Genomic DNA, 21,156 nt, shown 5'->3' with positions numbered 1-21,156 from the left:
ATTTTTCGGGCAGCGTTTCCTCTAAGTATACAGTTTCCTTAATGACCTAATTCCTATTCCTAACCCTTATTTATACTACTCCTTTTCGCGCCAAAATTTACCCTGCGTTTTTTTTTTCTATTAGCTAAAAGTATTTATCTTAAACATATCTTATGTGGCTATTAGCTTATCTCCCTATCCTATTCTATCATAAGCCCTATATTCTGTCCTTATCTAGCTAATGCATTTGTATGTAATTTACTTGCTATAATTATTCCTATCCTTCCTATCCTTCCTATCATACCATAGACGATCGCATCCATAATTGCTTACTATAATTGATTATTCCTAGTATTATACTAATTGCCTAACTATCAGGCGCTACACTAGGATGATCGCGATGTCAATTGAAGCTCAGGATGAACCGCTGAACCGAACCGATATATTTTCCTTGCCATATTTTGACCGATGTCTGCGGGAGTTTCGAAAAACACGAAGAATAAGTTGATCAGCAATACCGATTGAGGTCACTTTATTTAAATCATTTATATTTGTTTGTTTATGATAATAAGTGGTTTAAAGTTCTCTTTCATTCCTAAATTTACTTTTGTTGAAAAATGTTACAACTTAACTAAACAAACTAAATCTAATCAACCCACCAGTCAATTTGACGGGTTCCATAGAGATAGGTATGCCATAAATACATCTGAATATCTATCAAAGTTATGAAAATAATACGTATGCTACAAACTCATAGTATGTAATGATAAATTTATGAAAAGTAACAATCAAAATTAAACAAAAGATATTTTTAGTATTTCACTTCAAAGTTTAAATTCCGTTCAATTGACGGAGTCCATAAACCTAATGTTAATCCACCTGTTAGCGTATTCTTAAGCACGTTTAAAGACTTGTTATTTGAGACTATGACACTGATAAGACTGTCTATTAAAACTTAAATTGGAGTTTCAATGGCTATCTTGAATCATCCTGTAAACGTATTCTTAAGCACGGTAAAAGTCTTGTGTTTTGTAAGACTAAGGCATCAATATCAATCTTATCTTATTAAATGCATATAAAGTCTTGGATGAAGCGAGCTTGGATAGACTGAAGTTGTGTTCAGGGATTTTAAAACTGAAAGCTCCTATCTACAGAACTCTGTTAAGACTACTCGTTAAAACCATTTCTCTACCATCTTATAGGTAAAGGTGAGGCGCAAATAAACTATCAAAATCACAGCTTATTGCTATGGATATATTCTTGAGACGGCAATGAAGTAATGCATATGAAGTCATTATCATGCAGGTGTATTCTATTCGGATATTTCGATTCGAGTCGAGAAAATAAACTTCAAACTGGACTTTTCCGCTTTTGACTCTGTATATTACTTAAGATATATTACATTGTAAATAAAACTACTATGAAACACTACAATGGAAGTTTTATTTCCCCTGCTGTGTAGCCTAGACTTTGATCCTTCGAATAATTCAGACGTATTCTACTCTATTCTATAAATGAACACACAAAATTGATCATCTCAACGTCGAGGCGACTTGATCATAAAAAAATACGCCTGATTGTCTGTTGTAGTCGACGGAACTTGATCTGGCCAACCAGCATGTCTTCAATTACGATTAGCTGAAGAAAAAGACCGTTGCATGGATAGTGTCAAAATAGTCAACCTGGTTTCATGATAAATACCGATTAAATCGAATACCAAAAACATAGGAAAAAGAAGCATAGAAAAATAAAAATCCTGATCATGCAATGTATTGTCGAAATGTCACAAAAAGCTTCAATTTTCGCAAAAAATGCGCACAAACATGATTCAACTCCTGTATCGTACTCACCTTAGTTGCTTTTCCAAACAAATCAACTCCTTCAGCACTTTTTGTAACTCCCGAGTGGATATTTGTCTGTTTGCCTCTGGTATGGTTCTTAGCATTCTCGCCAATCTCATAAGTCGGTATATTTTCTGTCTCGTCGATGTACACATCGGCCTCTAGTAGAAAGAAATCTTCAAATATAGCATAGAACGTGATGAATACACATCGGCTGAAATTACATGTGCTGGGAATAATGCCAGGATATATACATGCTTCATACTAGCTATTAGAGCGAGAGCGTCAATGTGGTTGTTGAGTGTGGTTGGGTATTTCAGGAAAATAGGTGGTGTAGTAGGTTTGGAGATAATATGGTCGTCATATAGTATGTTCGGTTTTTGATACGGTCGCCATGTAATATGATGAGCGTACAACGGTACAACTGATCAACGCGTACCATCGCGGTAGGTCAGAGTTTCGCTGACAAGTATCGAGGTTGAATAACACTTTGTTCGAAGCGGACTTTTCGACACTTGATCGTCCAGGCGATCATAGAAACCTTTAGGAGATTTCCCTTACTGGAAACGTTGGAGTTTAGAGGCCTTACCTTGGGTAGGGGGACATAACTAAACTCTTTAAATGAGAAGTCGATAGATGTTGGATGGGCATAGTCCTATCCTGACAGTCCGAACGAATCTGACTTGCCACGGTCGGATTTGGTTTTATTTATACTCAATAAGTTTCGTACATTTGGTTTTGGAATGTGTTTTTGTCCTAATTAAAGGTTATTGATATGAGGTGCAATTTATACATTATATTGGAGTGAGGTGTCTATGTTTTTACGAAGGTTCTGGAAAGTATAAACTGTTCTAGCTAAAGAACGGGTGCGTTCGTCGATCTTTGCCTACACTGCGCTTTTAGCAATAAGTTGCTATGCGTTCTCTGTTTGTCCACTTTGCTGCAGTAACGCTTGAATTGCTTATGTTGCCCGTTTCGGTTGTTTTTGATAAGTGTGTCACGTCTGTTATTTGTTTGAATGGACGGCCTGAACTCTTCCGGTTGCGGTGCTATGGTATGATCTGATTTGCTGAATGTGTTATAATGAATGTGTTACAATGGTGTGGTTTGGCTTTCCGAAATGTGTTACGATGTGTCTATAGCTGATAGTGTGTATTATAATAAGTGCTGTATAGCAGATATGCTACAGTAGGTACCGTACGTGCTACTTTGAATGTTTAAGATTTTCAGTCGTGGTACTATTTATGTTACGACGGTGATTGTATTATGTTTTGTGCGTTTGGGGATGAAGAATCTAAAATGTTCGAAGGATCCAGCTTTTCTGGATTCCTCTCGTCCAGAACGGTGGAAATTCTCCAAGCCTATCCGCTAGTTCTCTTCGCTTTTTCTGGAGTTATTCAGACAGAAAGCGATTCGATCCTTTGCCTTCCTTCCTTTCTTTTTTTGAGACTTCGGCGGACTGTTCTGAAATAAGATGTTAAGACTTTCGCCTTCCGTTCGAATCTGCATCCCTCTACTACTCATTTCCTGTTTCCCGATTGTCCCGAAATCGTTTCGCGATCCCAGTGGTCCCGCCTATTGACACTTGTTTCCCAGCCAGCTTAAAACCGTAAACCTTTCCAGGGACTGTGATCAACCGATGCTTGATCTTTGGCGGTATCGATGCTGCGCGCGTGGTTTTGTCGCGACCGGGGGTGTAGCTGGCAATTATGAGTGATTCTGCTGCGTGCGCTAATTACACGTACGGTAGCCATTTGGATGTTTTATTTTTCTTTATCCTCTGTTCAATCCACAGTTTACTTCGTATGCAACCATTAGAGTACGTAAACAAAAACTCCCTTCCAATGAACTACCAATCAAACTATCAATCCAAATTGTCAGAATGCTTGGATACGTTACGAAACAGTTTCATTTACAGATATTAACAATTAACCTACCAGCCACTCTCTCCACCATCCCATCCTCTACAATCCAATTACAATTGAAAAACACCACTCGTCGCACTCACTTTAATCAGAACTACGTCGCACTCACTTTAATCAAAACTACGTCGCACTCACTTTAATCAGAACGACTGCTTCGCTTCACTTATACAAATGAGCTATTTGACTTAACACTTGCTTCAACTCTTTGGTTATCAAGTATGTCAAGGCCATTGAGCTGGTATCTCATATGATGGGATGGTAAGTCATCGTTTATACTCCTTCTCTTTAGAAAAGCCATCACCCGTTTTTAGCCACACAAATTTTATATTTCGCTACATCATGTTTGTTTATTTCTCTCTCTATTCCTTTTATTTAGAGCTGCCTCAAACCTCAAAGACAACTGAAGCGTACTCTATCACATGATGAACAGTAAACAGATTTGAAAGAAATATTAGAAGGAACTTTTTACAACTTCCAGTTTCCTACTGGCTCTAGAAATATCGTTGTTTAAAGTTGCGGAATTTTTGGAACGGAAATTACGAAGAATCGGAAGGTGTGCGCTGTTCTGATTCTCGAGCACGAATGCCGTTTTATTCTGACGATTACGCCTACGATACTTAAATATTAACGTATGACCGCGAACAAGGTGTTAATGTTTTTGAGGTGTATTCACAAACAATTTTCGGTTTCTACAGTTGTGAAATTTGTTATTTGTTATTCATTCATTAAAATTCAACGGACTGTGAGTGGCCTACTTGAAGCGAATTCGCTTATATTCATTAAATAAAAGTCATCTTACGGTCATCGACTATTCCCGTTTAGTCTTAGTAAAATAATTAACACGTATTAACACGAAGATCACACGGCACGAATACAATTTAATAAAACAGCGTGCCACATGTCAGGTAGATGACGATCATAAATGACATTAAACTAACGGCACATACGAATAAACGGATCAGAGGAGCCGAAGCGAGTGCGGCGTTTCTCCACGTCGAGTAGCGATCTTGCTCGGAGCGACCTCGGCGGGACATACATGTTGAGCTTCGAAAGAAGCGCGGGCGAGTCGATCAGATTGTCAAGAAGTCCAGCGACAAACAGCCTCTGAGCGTTGCAGTTCTATTGTTTCTGTTGTGGCCGTATTGTTGCTCACCCCTGGATCGCGGCTGGCGACAGCCGCCGATACCATTCAGACGGCCGACGCAACGAGAGAGGCGAAATTCAACAATCAAAATCAACAATGCGAAATCTGATTAGGAGAATTAAAATTAAGGAATTGCTCGCTCTCTTCCGATCTGGGTTTGGTGGCGAACAGTTGTGTGTCAGCGCGGCACGGATGTATTATTTTATTATAATATAAGTTTTAAATTGTAGTTTGTGTTCGCGTCGTTTCAACAACGCTTTATCGGTCAACCGAACACAAAAGCTTAAATGTCTCGATGCCAAGCAGCGCACAGCGTTTCTCATACTCTTGTTGGACACTCCAGGAGCGCAAAGCGAACCGCGTAAATTTGCGCTGGATCGACTTTAAACGCTGTATGCCACCATACTACCGAACCGTATTTTAGCACTGGCCGCAACAAAGCGCAGTATAGCGTCTTGATGCAGACCGGGTCAGTGATGTATCGTGCTATTTGTTTTAGCAAGCCAATCAATTGGTTACCCTTTAGTGACAACGTGCTCTAGCTGTGTCGTGGAAGCTCAACTTTTCGTCAAGGAGCACTCCTAGATCCGTAACACAGCTTTTGCGTCCAATAGTAGATTAATTTAACGCATAGTCATACTCTAAGGGACACCGCTTTCTCGCAAACGCAACTACAACAAATTGTTTCTCCAAATAATAGCCGGCTTCGCAAATAAATGAACCCATTTTAACAGTCGTTTAAAGTTCATATTGGTTTAACCGAATTGTTGTTCCTTCCTGTTAAAATAAATGATCGTCAAAACAGCTAACGCCTGCTCAATATCGCATATAGGCAAACACGGGGAAACAATTCGAGCAGAAGGGTAAATGTACCAATAGTGGTGCAATTTGTAGTGGTACCGATGTGTTTTAATCGATTTAAAGTGTCAGGAAGGACAATTTCTGAATATTTTAACACATAGCAATCGGAATATGTTTTATCTTCGCAATCACAACCATTTTTATCATGAAATACATCAAATTTACGAAAAAATACATATTTTTGTGACTGCTTCGTTGTACCTATAATGGTGGTATGGTTCCTATAGTCGTCGTATTGTGTTCCTATAGTGTTGGTAAACAAAGATGCATCAAAAACTGTGTATAATATCAATGAAACTTAGTTTCGAAGCTGTTTTCGTATGAATAGCAAGGATTACTGCCATAATATTGGTTTCTTGCGTAATTTGATCGTAAAAAAATGTATAAATTTGGTTGATGAAAATATCGACTAAATTACTGCATCACACCTGTCGTCAACCTACACCCGGAAGAGTGTGCTTGATTTGAAGTCAATTTTCCATTCAGCCATATAAGGAAATTTTGGCCTGTTTTTGGTAAATTACCTACAGAAAACTCATTTTTGTTGCTTATTTTAATGAAAACAGTACGACATGTCAAAAATGTCGTCGAAAAAATCTAAAACGACCTGTTTTTATTGATTTTATAACTATAACCACTATAGGAACATGCCTGTTTTGTGTACCTATAATGGCACTATGATAAAAAACACTTAAAAATGCATAAATATGGTCAAAAGGCAAATAATTTTAGTAAAATAATAACATTTCATAACAGTTATGTTGAAAAACTAGTAATTGCGTGGTTATGTGGTCATTTAGAACGTTAACGGAAAAATGAGTTTCGTTATGAAATCCTAAGGATTTTGGAAAAATGTTGACACATTTCACAAAATAATTGATTTTTTGGTCACTAAGTAACGGAATGGCCCCATTTAACTTTTAAACCCTTTGTAAAAGGCTAAAGAACATTTCACACTAACGTAAATAACTTAATTACTTGTAATTTTCCGTATGAACCGCATTTTAGTGCAATACCACCACTATTGGTACTACCACCACTATAGGTACATTTACCCTATAATTAAACGACTGTTAATTTTTATCACATACGCTCTTGACAGTCGTTTGTTTAACGACGGCATAGGACCAGTCGTTAAAATTAACAAATAAACTCAAGTACGCAATGCCGAATTCTAGCAATTTTAAACGACTCTGGTTAATTTTTAACGACTGTTAATTTTAAACCATTTCTTCCGCGATGCCAGCTAATATCTACAATATAATACTGTACCTTGATTCCAGATTGAGTTATAAACGTGGCAGTGAAGTGACAGGAAAACACAGAATTATAACAAAACGGCCCTCTGGTTCAAATGAAATATAAATCAAGAATCCACTAATATCTACCAAACTTAACCCTTTACAAGCCAATCATAACGCTCCAAAGGTCAAATCAATCAAATACCAAACGTTTTACGCAGCACCTCATACTCACAACAGGTTTTGAATTTGGAGAAGTGCAACTAACTACAATTACTTGACTAAAATAAAACTGTATTATGCAGTCAGGGAATATTAAGATACACTATTGGTCTTCTTATAAGAGCCAGCTGGATTCCATGGCTTGTTGTTGCAAAGGTTCCATCGCATCGTCCGTCCCTGCTAGACAGTTGTGCTCGATTAGCGAACGATGACTGCGAAAATGAGTGAACTACCAGGCGTCCCCATTGGGCTATTTAAAACAGGGTTCTCCCGTTACTCCAGGTTTAAAAGAAAAATAATTCTTTTCAAATTAAATATCCCAAAACGAGCATCTGAAACAGAAGTGGTTAGGTTCAATTCTATTCGGACCGGTGAGTTTTTTTGTATTGTGTTTTTTTAGGAATGACTAACAATTTTTCGTAAATAATCATAAGCTGACCGGCTCCATGGAGAGATCATGATACATCATGCCCGTCGCGTGTGACCCTTATTGTCCGTGGATTGACTATCTTACCATGGTTAACCAATAAGTCAATGTTGGATAAACCCATAACGCGGTACATACAATTCTTCAACAGCATTGGTTGTTGCGCCAAAAGAAAATTGAAAAAAAAAAAACATAACTTTAACAACTACGACAATAATAGTCATTTAAATAAAAACATAATCATATAAATGCTGCAGATAAAAATTATTTTTATAAGCATTATTTTTAGTTTCACTACAACAGTGGAACGCGTCATAACCAGGTTTATTCGTTCTAGTGGCTCACTCGTTCTACGAAAAACTCGTAATGCGGGAGGCTCTTTCCATATGATTTTTAGGAAAAATGAAACAATTGGTTCCCGGATTGCAAATATGCTGATAAAAAGGGCTTATTAACATCTGAAAATCTTTTTCATACTAATAATTTGAAAGATATTTGTTGTTCACTATTTTCCTGTTATTATAATTGTGCCTTTTTCATGGAACAGTTGTCGATTGGTTTATTCTTTAATTTTAGAAAAACATGGTTGCTGTCGGTGTGTTCCACTATTAGACATTAGCATGAAATAAAGATAAAAAAATCTAGCATTTTTCAGAAATTGAAAATTGATTATGGTTAACATTCTTCAGCATTAATAAGATCATCAAAGATTCAGATAGTTTTGTTGACAATAAATCAACAACACACTTTAACACCAGATATGTGATCAAATGAAATTTCAACAAGGGTAGCGCATCGGCAGGACAAACTCTCGCCTTCATGGAGAAGTAGATCCAGCCAGACCATCCAGAGAGCTCAACATAAACCAGACAATTGTGCCTGTATTATGCGACACTTTTCCTCCTGACAATAGTTTTTTTTTATTAAACGTTTGGCTACTAACAATGCGCAAATAAAACTTGAGAGATGGTTAAAATCAAATAAATGGTCAATATTTACCAATCGTGATTTTGATTTCACATCGACATCAAACATACGCACCAGCAACACAAATGATATTGGTCATGATACGAGATATTACTCGTAATGAGAGATATTTATTGAGCATTCAGATTTTCTCACTATGCAAAAATCTCGTTCTGATGGGTACTCGTTCTGAGTGGTTCCACTGCATTATTAAGTTAATGTGCATTTCTGTACATTCTATTCCAAAAACAAAAACCTACCATCTATCAACTTATGGAAAAAAAGTAAAAAATGCTGTGCATTCTTTCACGCCTCGTACGAATGTATATTGTTCTACAAAACTAAACTAAACATAACACAATCACTCATTATTATATGCATACAAATAGCAAACTGACGAAAGAATTTTGGCGCATTTATGGCGTGAGTGTGGAAAGTGTATGATTGAACCACGTGTCGTAGTATTGCATGTATGCACACGTCATATGGGTTATTTGAATCGATATATTTCAGTTAGATTATTAACTGCTAGTGTTAAGATTCATATAAAAGTACTAAATAAACTCCATCAGTGACAGCTGGTGAGCAGTATCATCATTCGTTGCTACATCGTCCATCTGAGGATCTTGAATCGTCCATCGGCAATCTAGGCTGCGACAAGGTACATACAGACAAATCGAGGCAAGTAAATTGGGTGCAAAAGAAGAAAAGCGGAAGGAAGTAACCTGCAGATGAAAGATACTTAACTCACATGACGTCGCTGACATAGCAGTGGCAGATTCAACGGTAAGCGGACTGAGCGGCCGCAGAAGGAAGTCCCTTTAATATATAAACTCCGTAGATAAATAACGCAACAAACATCACAGTCAATAAAGTAGCGGATAAATACAAAGCTCCAAGATTTAAGCTCTAGTGCATGTTTAGGGTTATGCCACGAGTATTTGAAATATTATGTTTGCATGCGTTTTTTGCACCACAAAACTCCAACGGGATTTCCACGAATATTCCACGGAAAAAAATATTCTCAACGATATATGACTTGTCAAGTTACATAATCGCTTATGACACATGTTCTCATCACTCAAGAGATTTTAGCCCTTCTAGCGGTATAAGAGTACAACAACAGACAACAACAGAGAACAGACAAAAACTACTGCTAACACAACAGGCGGACGGATTCGCAAGAATGACTGAGTACAAGTTGCTTTTTTTTTCTAAATATTTGCTTCAATTTTATTCAATAATTTTCTTTGACCGAAAGTACATCACAATTTTTTACCCATGTATCGAAAATTGCAATTAAACAATTAAACAATTAAACATCCACTATTATTGGAACACACACAGGACTTTATCCGGTTCATTCGCTCCCTTCACTCTCTCTGCTGCTGCTGGCAGGAATCGGCACACCAACTCAGCTCATCGCCAGCTCCACTGCTCAACAGCTTAAACCTACGGAAGCAAAATACATAACATTAGCAAACTCATCAACAACCACACTAGCTTCTTGCCCACCGACCTCCACACGTGCACAGCGATCAACGCCTTCGGCTGCATCTTCCGAGGCCTCCACGATGGCTTCATCGTGAGCTTCGTCGTGAGTGGTCTCTTGCTCGACATGATCTTCGTCCACGCTGTTTGCCTCTTCCAGGATTTTCTCCAAAGCTTCTAGCTTGTCACTCTCAGCTATCGGCTCTCCACTGATGTCTTCACTTTCACCTCGCTCCACAATGTCGCTCATTGCATCTTCTAGAGCCTTCTCGATTTTCGACTGATCCTCATCCGGCTTCTCGACACTCTGATCTTGAGCGGCCTTCTGCTCATCCCGTTCCTGTTCGGTCGATATCAGATCATTCCCTGGCTCAGTCGCCAAGGGGGCCAGGTCGACCAATTCCGACGCACTCAACTTTTTCTCTGGGGTGGTAGCCATGGCTTAGCCGCTGTTCTGCACACTGAAATACTTGAAACCGCTCACGGATAATGTCACTGGACGACAAACAAGAATTGTAGCGCTCGATAGGGAAAGTTCCACTAGCTTAGACTTGCACTTAGGCACTTGCACAACGCTCGCCGCGAAGATGTTACTAGTTTCACAATATTTGAACAACGAAAGGGTGCGTGCGCAATGAGCGATCGGCTTTTATAGCCCTCTAATGCACAAAACATGTCTATGTGTTTGTGTAATTGTATTCTTAGTGTAAGTGACCAACCGTGTGCAGTTATTTGCCTGACTCATTCTTGATACTTCCCAGAGATTCTCAGCATTAGCTTCGTTAAAAGACAGGATAGGTTAAATCGTGTAATAGAATGATAATAATGTTTTAATTTGTGTATGATCTGCATCGAAAATCTGTGTTTTGATACGTATGTCATCCTTCCGTGCTGTTTTGCTTATTAGTTGAATTTAACTTTCTCATGCTCGAAATGGGACCGTTTCGGATGATATTCTGCTCGTATTTGATGTACTTTGTATACCTTGCGCTGGAAAGCCCTGCCCAAAGCACAGTTTCCTTCGGTACGTGCCTATATGATCACAAACATCGTTCGCTCATTGTACGCAAGTGTTCGCGTAGAGAAGATGATGCGATGAGTAATCCTTCGCCACAACAGCGCCACTTCGCTATACAGGATTTGCTATCACTTCAATATTTTCCGTAACAATACAAAGGGAGCCTACATATCGTTTCAATGCAAATTACAGACAGCTTCAAACTCCATTCATTCATCAAGTTTTTATTTAATTTCTTCATAACTAGTCCCTAGCCAAGCCGCTTTTAAATTTAACATTTGGGTCATGCGCTATTACATTCACTCAAAAATGTGTGTGATCTCCAGTAGGCTTTGATATCCCGGTACATTAACATTTTCTGTCGGTAAGTTCACCACCGGACGCATTCTAATCAATGCAGCTTCAAACCGACTTCAATTGTACGGAAACGGCCCAAAGAGTGCTTATTTCGAAGCAAAACGGTATTTATTCACCTGAAAGACGCACAAACCCCCAGACAAGAAAACACTCAAAAGAGCAATCAGCAAAGCAATAAAATGGATTATTACATTTTCTTAATGCTCACAAAAGCAAAGATCTACAACCTTAGTAGCAGCTCAGAGGTGGAAGGCAATGGACGTGTTTCTCTTGCGTTGCAAAACAGTATCCGAATATTATAGCGATCACTCTCTCACACCACTCTACCCGTCATGGGAAAGAGTAGGTCGCTGCGAGGGACAAAATCCCTAGCGTCATCCACGCTTAGTGTTGACACACTAATACAAAGTCGGAAGAGGCCAAACAATGAGAATAGCTTCGAGTTACTGGGTCAACTCGACAAAAACGAACCTCGTGCTAAACAAGCTGCTATCAATAATCAAAGTGCTCCAAACTCTAAATCGACAAAACCTCCACCAATAACGGTTAACAGTACGTCAGTGGCGTATATACATAAGACCATTGTAAACTTCGGTTTAGTACGGTACACCACAAAACCAACCAGACATGGAACAATAGTGCAAGTCGATGAAATAAAAGACTATAAAAAAGTGATCAACACATTCAAAGAAAGGAATCTAAGCTACCACTCATATCACCTAGAGGAAGACAAAACAACGAAAGTAGTTTTGCATGGTCTATTTGATCTATCCACCAACGAAGTGACAGAACTTCTTAAAGAAGAAAACATCATCCCAGTGGAGGTAAAGAAACTTCCAATAAAGAACAAGAAGTACGACGAACACGTCGTATATATACTGCACTTCCCTAAAGGCACTGTGAGCCTTCAATTGCTAAAAAATATCAGAGCAGTCAATCATTGCCGAGTAAATTGGGAATACTTCTCAAGCAAACCAGGTCCAACTCTTCGGTCACGGTTCAGCTAACTGTAACCGTGCCAAAATATGCTATCTATGTGCTGGTGAGCACGATTCGATCATCTGTCCACTAACAGCCGGGTCATCAGCAGGAGACGGACGATTACCCGCACACAAACTCAAATGCGCAAACTGCGACGGCAATCACACCGCTAGATTCCACGAGTGCTCACAAAGACCGGTTCCCGTAGCCAAAAACAGAACACACACAAATCGTAAGTTTGCACCATGCGCCACAGACTTTCCATCACTACCACAAAAACCTCCTCTTCAAGGATGGACTCAAAGGGTTCAAACTATACAAACCAGCAACGATACGCTAACACTAACAACGACCTGTTCGACAGGACTGAAATCTTACCGATAATAGATGAAGTTATTTGCAATCTCGCACCATGCAAATCGAAGCAAGAACAGTTGATGACTTTTTTTGCCATCGTAACAAAATACTGCATGCCATCTAAATGATCAATGACGCTCTCAAAATATCATACTGGAATGCCAATAGTGTCCAAAACAAGCGTATTGAAATAGTAGATTACATAGAAAAATTTAATATAGACGTATTATTGATTAGTGAAACATGCTTAAAGCCGAAAATAAGTTTTTACATTCCTAATTGTAAAGTACATAGGTTTGATAGAATTACAGGAGATAAGGGCGGTGTAGCTATATTGATTAAAAATGAAATCAAACATAGGTTAATGAACTCTCTTAATCTTAAAGTGTTAGAAGCTATAGCAATCTCAATAGAAACACCAGGTGGAAATTTAACACTCATATCTGTATACAATCCGGGTGCAAACAAAAACTTGATAGCTTTCAAAAATGATGTTGGTAACCTAACTAGACACAATCAAAACTACATTATTTGCGGAGACCTGAATGCAAGACACAAATATTGGAATTGTTTATCTTCTAACTCAGCTGGAAAGGTCCTGTTTGATAAAATGCAAACTGGATTATTTTCGATACACTGGCCGAAATCCGCCACCTTTTATTCATCAGACCCCAAAAAGTCCCCTTCAACCTTGGACTTAATACTAACCAATATCTCACACAATATTTCTGACCCAAAAACTGTTACCCAACTATCATCAGATCATCTCCCAGTAGTTTTCAAAATCCTTCGTACTAAACCAATAGTCATACAGATAATACATACAGATCAATATTTAATTATAGAGCCGCCAACTGGGAGTCATTTCAGAAACACATAAACAATAACATAGATTTGACCGAACTAAACCTTCAAAGCATAAAACATCCTAAACAACTAGACCATATGATCAAAAATATTAATAACTATATAACTGAAGCTCATAATATTGCAGTACCAAGGATTAAGCCAAGCCTTTACAATATTCAAATCCCACAGTTTATAAAAGATTTAATTACAAGAAGAAACCTTATACGACGCAAATGGCAAAGACATAGAAAATGTAATAGTTTAAAACAAACATACACTAGCCTAAATGTAAGAATTCAATATGAACTAGATTTACTTCGTAATGATTCGTGGTCTCAGAATCTCATTAAGGTTAACCAACATACAAATAACAACGACAAAATGTGGAAATTCGTTAAAATAGTTAAAAACAAACAAAGTTATATGCCACCATTAAAAGTAGATAACAAAATTTACATTTCACCTGAAGAAAAATGTGAATTAATTAAAAAGCAATTTGAATCTGCCCACAAAATTACTAGCGATTTGATCAGTTCCATGGAAAATAAAGTAAATTCAACGGTTAGAAGATTCTTAAAAACTAATCGTTCGCTCAGCCTTGACAACACCTTATTGAGTTCTCCAGCAGAGCTAATGAAAATAACAAAAAATCTTCATAACAAGAAAGCCACTGGCACTGATATGATTAATAACAAATGTCTCAAAACAGCTTCCCATAAAGGTAATTATTTATTTGAATTTTATATTTAATGGTTGTTTCAAAATTGGATATTTCCCTATCCACTGGAAACAAGCCAAAATAATAGCTATCCCTAAAGCTGGTAAAGACAAATCCCTACCAGAAAGTTACCGTCCTATTAGTTTGCTAAGTAGTATAGGTAAAATATTTGAAAAGTTAATCGCGAACAGAATTCGAGTTCACACGGAAGCTCACAACATTATCCCTGCCTCTCAATTTGGTTTTCAACCGTCCCTTTCAACAACACATCAGTTACACAGACTCACCAAATCAATAAAGTACAATAGAACTACAAAAAAACCAACCGGAATGGTTCTTCTGGATAGTGAAAAAGCTTTTGATACCATATGGCATAAAGGTTTATTATTTTAGCTTATTTCCAATGGTTATCCAATTACGCTCATTAAACTTATTGAATCATTCCTATCCAACAGGAAAAACAAGGTTCACATTTCGAATACAACATCAAATAGCTTCACTCCTGTGGCAGGGGTGCCACAAGGTAGTATTCTTTCCCCGTTACTTTTCAACATATTTATTGCAGACATTCCTAAAATGAAAAATTGCACTCAATACTTATACGCAGATGACTTTGCTGTGACGAGTACTGCCAAACATCCAAAAACAATTATAAAATCACTCAACAAATCACTAGCCTTGTATAGCAAGTACTGTCGAGATTGGAAGTTAAAAATTAATGGATCTAAAAGAGAGGCCATATTCTTCACACGATATGTAAGTCATCGAAAAACTCCAAACAGCAATTTGATGATAGATGGTGTATCAGTGCCTTGGAGTAATAAAGTGAAATATTTAGGGGTACTCCTAGACAAACGTTTAACATTCAAGTATCATATCGAAAATGTAATAACGAAAGCTGAAAAAACAATTAAAATATTATACACATTCTTGCACAGGAAATCCAAGTTAAATCTAAAAAACAAGCTATTCATTTACTATTGTTTTATTAGACCATTGTTAATCTACGCTTGTCCAGTATGGAATAAGATTGCCAAAAAACATTGAAAAACCCTTGAAGTACTCCAAAATAAAGTACTTAGAATGATTGTTAACGTTCCACCTTGGTTTAGAACTTCAACTCTACACTCCTACACAAACACCGAATTACTAACTAGCATTATAGTAAAACATAATTCAAAATATAGAGTTAAATGCAACAACAGCACCCGCCAGGTAATACGTGAATAAAACAGAATCTAGGAAGACTTTAGGTTAATTATATCAAGTAAGATTGTAAGTTAGGATAGAATTAGATTAGAAACAAATTATTTTTGCAGGGGTTTTTTATACATTTTTCCCTCTAGAAAATTAAAAGGCATATAATTATCTAAAATACAAATCGGCAAAGCCAATAGAAAATTAGTAAAACCAATGAGGAGAGTATGCATATGGACCCATTGTAAAAATGCACAATGTAATAACATTTTCATGTACAAACCAAACAATAAAGCTACTACTACTACTATCACTACTACTACAGATCTACAACCTTTTTTGCGTTGACGCTGAGGAGCATTGTCAGGAGTAGATGACCATTGCCTCTCTCATCTGAAGGCATTATTGTCTGCTCCCAAAAGATCCCAAAAGATCTGCTTTTCTGTTCCTTTTTGTTGGGATTTAATGAGCTAAGCGTAAGCATAGTTTGCCATCCGAGGGGTGTCACGCTGAAGTCATCCACAAATGATGCACAAAAGTATCCACAAATATCAAAAGAGATGTATGTTTCCACCGCAAACTGCTCCCCGGTAGCTTTAATGCTTTCTGCCGACACCCCAAGAGAGCAGGCTTATGGGTTGCTTTATGGCTCTTTGTGAACACTCTCAAACGCTCTACACTCGAGAAATCCTAAGAGAAAAAAACGTACGCTATGAATCGGATGTATCGTATGTACAATTTGCGAACAAATTGTTACACAAATAAATATCTGAATTGGTATTCCAGTAACGACAAAAAAGTTAATGATAAAAATTGTAAAACAGAATGGATCTACTATCCCCTTGAAGTTAATGTAATATCAACGCACCGTCGTAGCTGCTTCCATCCTCAATAAGACGGGATGGGAAAGTCTTGGTTCACAAGGGTGCGAGAACGTCATTATAAGATTCTGCTTTGTGGTGAATATTGTAAATCTAAAGCAACAGTTTTATTGCAAAAAGAGATGGTCTTGTCCCCACTGTACGCATTGAAGCTGCTCCCAATAAAGCGAACGCATAGAAGCAACGATCGATTTTCGCTGTTTGTCACGGATTGAAGCCTTGCGATCTTCGTCCATCCAGAGACCGGATATCGATCACACCGACACGGCTCCAGACACGGTGAGCTGTACGATACCAGTCATGTCGGACCGAGGGAACGGTGTCCGATGATTTATGGCCCCCGCGCTGGTCTTGCGTTTGCAAGATATTCCAAACGGAGCAAAAAATATATGATCCATCCCAAGAACATGGCCAACAGCTCAATGGAACAAACAATAAAGGAGTGTAGTGGTAGCACAGCGAAGTTAGGGTTAAGAAGTTACTCCGGGATGGGGACTTTTAGACTTTTGAGATTGCAGTGGACGCAATTGCGTTCGAACATTACCTAGTCACTTACACAGATGCACAAATGGACACTCTAACCGGATGACGTGTGCATAAATGTGCATCCTGAAACGATTTGCTTGAGCAGATATCCGAAAACTCATCCATTAGTTGTTTCACGGGGAAAGAAAGGTTGAGTGCGGGTGAAACTACTATGCTATGGTCACTGACATACAGTTTCGCGCAGATTGTCTGAGCGTAATTGTCTGCTCAAGGTTTGCCGGACGAATTATTACATGCAGCTGTGCGGTTTTATTTCACCCGATTCCTTTGCCGTGCGAACGTCTCGGCGCAAGCGATGTGATGTGCATCCTATTACAGTTTGAGTCAATGAAGGGGATGGTGAATGGTTATTTCAGTGTCGGTATATCATTTGCATTCCATTGATCGTCATGTATCGGAACAAGAATATAATTAAAATTCGTAAATTTGGCAATCGAATGAAAGCAGATGTAAATGTTTTGCTATTGCTTTATTTTATTGTGCATCATGAGTTTCGGAGAAAAGATTTTTATAGAGAAGCAACGGCATATCAAACTTAAAAAAGAAAATTGTGTTTCAAGTGGCACTGACTCATGCACAATACATATGATAAGTCATATAAGTTTCCACATTCTCCTGCTAAAACAGATCGAACAGATCGATACAGTCCAATGTACTGGCAGCGAAGTGGATGTTTTCTACGTCTTCTTTTTGTCACCAATCGATCAGTGCCTTGTTAGATTTTCTTTTATTTTCCTGTAAAGTATTTTTCAGCAGTAGCAAGCGAAAACAATGGCAGGAAAGTAGCATTAATAGAAAGGCTGACGCGAGAATGGTCGTTCAAGCTTTGCGAACATTATGTTTTTGCTTTTCACACACGTGCTATCAGCTCGTTGAGCGGTCGTCTCGTTCACGCGCTTCGAAAGTCGGTTCAACGTCCGAACCGGCCCCATAAGAACACCACGTAGACAAGTTGTCTAGGGCAGATAGGTGGTAAGACGGGTCTCGCCACAGGCCACGAGCTTCTTTTGAGACATGTCCGTCCTTAACCGCCAAACGGTACACGGCCTACTTACATGTAAATGACTAACAAGTACAATTCGTAGCATGATACAGGATTGCTTCATTAATCAGTTGCTGAATTCAATTTTAATATTTGATAAACTAAGCTTCAAAGCTTATTTGCACGTAGCCTCAATAACCGAGAGTTTGGGGTTATAGTTCCTCTTTTCCCCTTTTACCAACGATGGGCAGTATTGTATCAAAATGTACGAGTATAGGACAATTTTGAATAGTAATCACTATTTCAATAGGTACATCAAAAGGGAATGTGGGAAATAAAACAGCGGTTAGGCTCGACCACGTCAATATGCCGGAAGAAACTCTCCAAAGCATCGGGGTATTGACCGAGCAAAATAGACAAACGTAAATGATAAAACAGCTGAGCCTTAATCTCTTTACTGCAAAGGAACATGGTGTAATACAAAGAAGCAAGCGAGAAAGAGAGAGAATGTGGAACTAAACGAGAATGAGAAAGTGATCGTTTGGAAGACAGCATGTTCTTGGACGCTTGGTTCCATTCTACTGATTCTTCGGCCCACTCCATCACCCTCTTTCACACTTCCTTCGCAGCATCATTCGCCGGGGACTTTCAAAGGTGCTTGCGATGCGACGCAAACCGTATGTTTTTGCATAACCACCCCCGGGGCCTTGTCATAAACCGTCCGTCTGCGGCGGACGGCACAAACGGCGGCGATCACGGTGCCCAATCGATGAATGAAGATCACATATCTTCGTCCGTCGTGTTATTTTACGAGGCTTTATGGCATTCGTCTCTCGTGCGGCTCGAGATGACTGTAAGCATTATGGCTCGTAAAACGCTGGAAGTCCGGTCAGCAGCTCCAGAGCGCTTCAGTGGCTTATATCCATTACTGCATACAATTACATCCCAAAGATCATGTCTGTCGGAAAAATCGTCGCATAATTGCTTTTTCTTATTTATCATTTATTTCGCTAGCGAAACAAGCATTCTTGAACTTCACTCTCATCCCTGTAACAAAATCGGTCTTGGTAAAAGAGTTTCAAAAAACATGAAATAATAAGTATTTGTGGATGTTTATAAAGTATAGTTTTATTTTGTTTCAAAAATATTTCTAACGAATCTCGTATAGACTGATAATGGAAACGGTATGCGATTGGCAGTAAGTACGATGGTGAGTTATTCCAAATTCATTCATATCACTAAAAAACAACCTTTTTCTAATGCACTGAGCTCCACTCCTGGCTCAAGTGAAAGTAAATGTGGACCTCGAATCTATATACAAAGATAAAAAAAAAACTTGCAATTGCACGTTTTACTTGCACTCGATCACTATTCTTCAGCGTGGGATCCACTTCACTCTGCCAGGATGCATGCTTCGCTGATAAACGAAGCTTTAGAATGAGCGATATGGAATCCAACAGCGCCTGGACGAAAGCACGTGGAAGACATTACACACCCAACCAGGCTCTTGGGAAGAGGGATGAGGCAGCCGATGAGGCCGCCGGAATAAATGCTGTGCTCAAGTCGATCGGACTGGGAAATGGTAGGAAAAACACATCACTGAATAAAATTTTCCACTTCCAAACATTCAAACACACACTCATACTTACACAGCGTCAGTGAACGGCAATAGTTGGTTGGACAGCTTCACGACCTTGAGACGGGAATCGTCCACCACGGTGTTGTCCATAATGCGGGAGACGAAAAGGGCCTGTTTATCGCTCTGGTAGCGCAATATCGCCCAACCGAGCGGCTCTCGGTGCTGATCCCGCAGCACGGACACATCCCTCAGGAGGCCATACGTCCCAAACAGTTCGCGCAGCCGCACCGCTCCGAACGACTGCCCCAAGCCGGACACGCGCACGTACCCACCGAGGAATCGGTTCGTCTGCAGGCGCTGGAACTCGGCCGGCGAAACTGGTGCTCCACCGTGCACGGTGTAAGAATGTCGCACGCGGAGCGCAAACCCATCGCCCATATCCCATCCGTTGAGCTGCAAGTGTGCCTCCTCCGTGTCCATGGCCGACCTAAACGACACATACGCCTCACGGTACCCGTACACGCTCCAGCCCATTACAATTTGCATCACCCGGCCTATCCGACCGAAAAGCTCGTGTAGTACTTCCTCGTCGATCCATTCGCTGAAAGTGGTAACGTGCAGCTCGGTGGACGTCAGGATTGGCCGGCTGGTGGTAGTAAAGCTGGCCGCCGCGTACATCCGAGTGCCCGCCAGCCAAGCACCGTTCATGTGACGGGCCGCGTTCTCCAGCGGTTCTGGCTGGTCGTAAACGACGATTGCGCTTTTTACTGCGCCGGGGAATGTGGGGGGCGAGCAGATCATCTCCCGGAAGGGGCCATATAGGTTCAACAACATACCAAGCATTCTATCGTCGTAGAACGAGCTAATGTTGCCCAAAAACAGACAAAAGCGCTTATTCCGCGCAAATGCTTCTGGAAGTGGCACAACGCTGGCCGACCTGTCACGCACTTGGTCTGAAAAGAGCAGCACACACATCCACCACACACACGCATAAGCACGGTAGCAAATTAGCTCCAACTTTTTGAATATATTTATGATGAAGCTTACCTCCTGTGTAACTATGCATGATGTTGTTTAGTTTTTGTTTTCCACTCGCACTACAAAAGAAATCACTTACGAAATATGCAATCATCTTGCATCGAACTTTCCTCACCGAGCTGCCGTATCGAAGTGACGATCCGAAAGGAAGCGACAGCAACATGCTGGTACACTGAAACACTCTCGCTGACCGACGCATTTGTGGGAGATTGAGAGAGACGTTGTCCCTGTTCGCTCTCATTTGAGCGCTGCGTCCGATGTACTGCAATATGCGCAAAAATGCACTCGTACATAACGGTTGAGTGTATTGCACTTTTCAGCAACACCAACAAGTTAAGGTTGTGTTGATGACTTTCGCTACAGCAAACTCATTTGACTACGTGGGCCAAGATCGTATTTGAAATAATAACACACAAATAGATAACGCGCGCGATAGATGTTTATTGGTTTATTGTTTATTGGTGTTCCAAATATTGGTTCTGGGATAACAACTTCGTTAAAAAATTAAGAACTTTTCTAATATTCAACGTTCTCTTAATTTAAGAAACAAATTATG

General features: G+C 39.4%; 2 protein-coding genes across 2 annotated transcripts; both read right to left on the bottom strand.

The window, feature by feature from the left end:
• Positions 1-9,845: 9,845 nt before the first annotated feature.
• LOC120905850 lies at positions 9,846-10,705 on the bottom strand. The gene is made up of 2 exons (XM_040317078.1): positions 10,126-10,705; positions 9,846-10,058 (listed from the first exon to the last, which is right to left on the bottom strand). Exons 1-2 carry the CDS (start codon positions 10,534-10,536, stop codon positions 10,053-10,055), a joined length of 417 nt encoding a protein of 138 aa, XP_040173012.1. The 5' UTR covers positions 10,537-10,705; the 3' UTR covers positions 9,846-10,052.
• Positions 10,706-19,166: 8,461 nt separating this feature from the next.
• On the bottom strand, positions 19,167-20,683 carry LOC120905844. Its single transcript, XM_040317070.1, has 3 exons — positions 20,610-20,683; positions 19,633-20,515; positions 19,167-19,555 (listed from the first exon to the last, which is right to left on the bottom strand). The coding sequence occupies exons 1-3, from the start codon at positions 20,626-20,628 to the stop codon at positions 19,471-19,473; spliced, it is 987 nt and encodes a 328-aa protein (XP_040173004.1). The 5' UTR covers positions 20,629-20,683; the 3' UTR covers positions 19,167-19,470.
• Positions 20,684-21,156: the final 473 nt, after the last annotated feature.

The sequence above is a fragment of the Anopheles arabiensis genome, chromosome X, assembly GCF_016920715.1.
Source record: "Anopheles arabiensis isolate DONGOLA chromosome X, AaraD3, whole genome shotgun sequence".
Taxonomy (NCBI): Eukaryota; Metazoa; Arthropoda; class Insecta; order Diptera; family Culicidae; genus Anopheles; species Anopheles arabiensis.
This window is presented reverse-complemented; position numbering and strand designations above follow the sequence as displayed.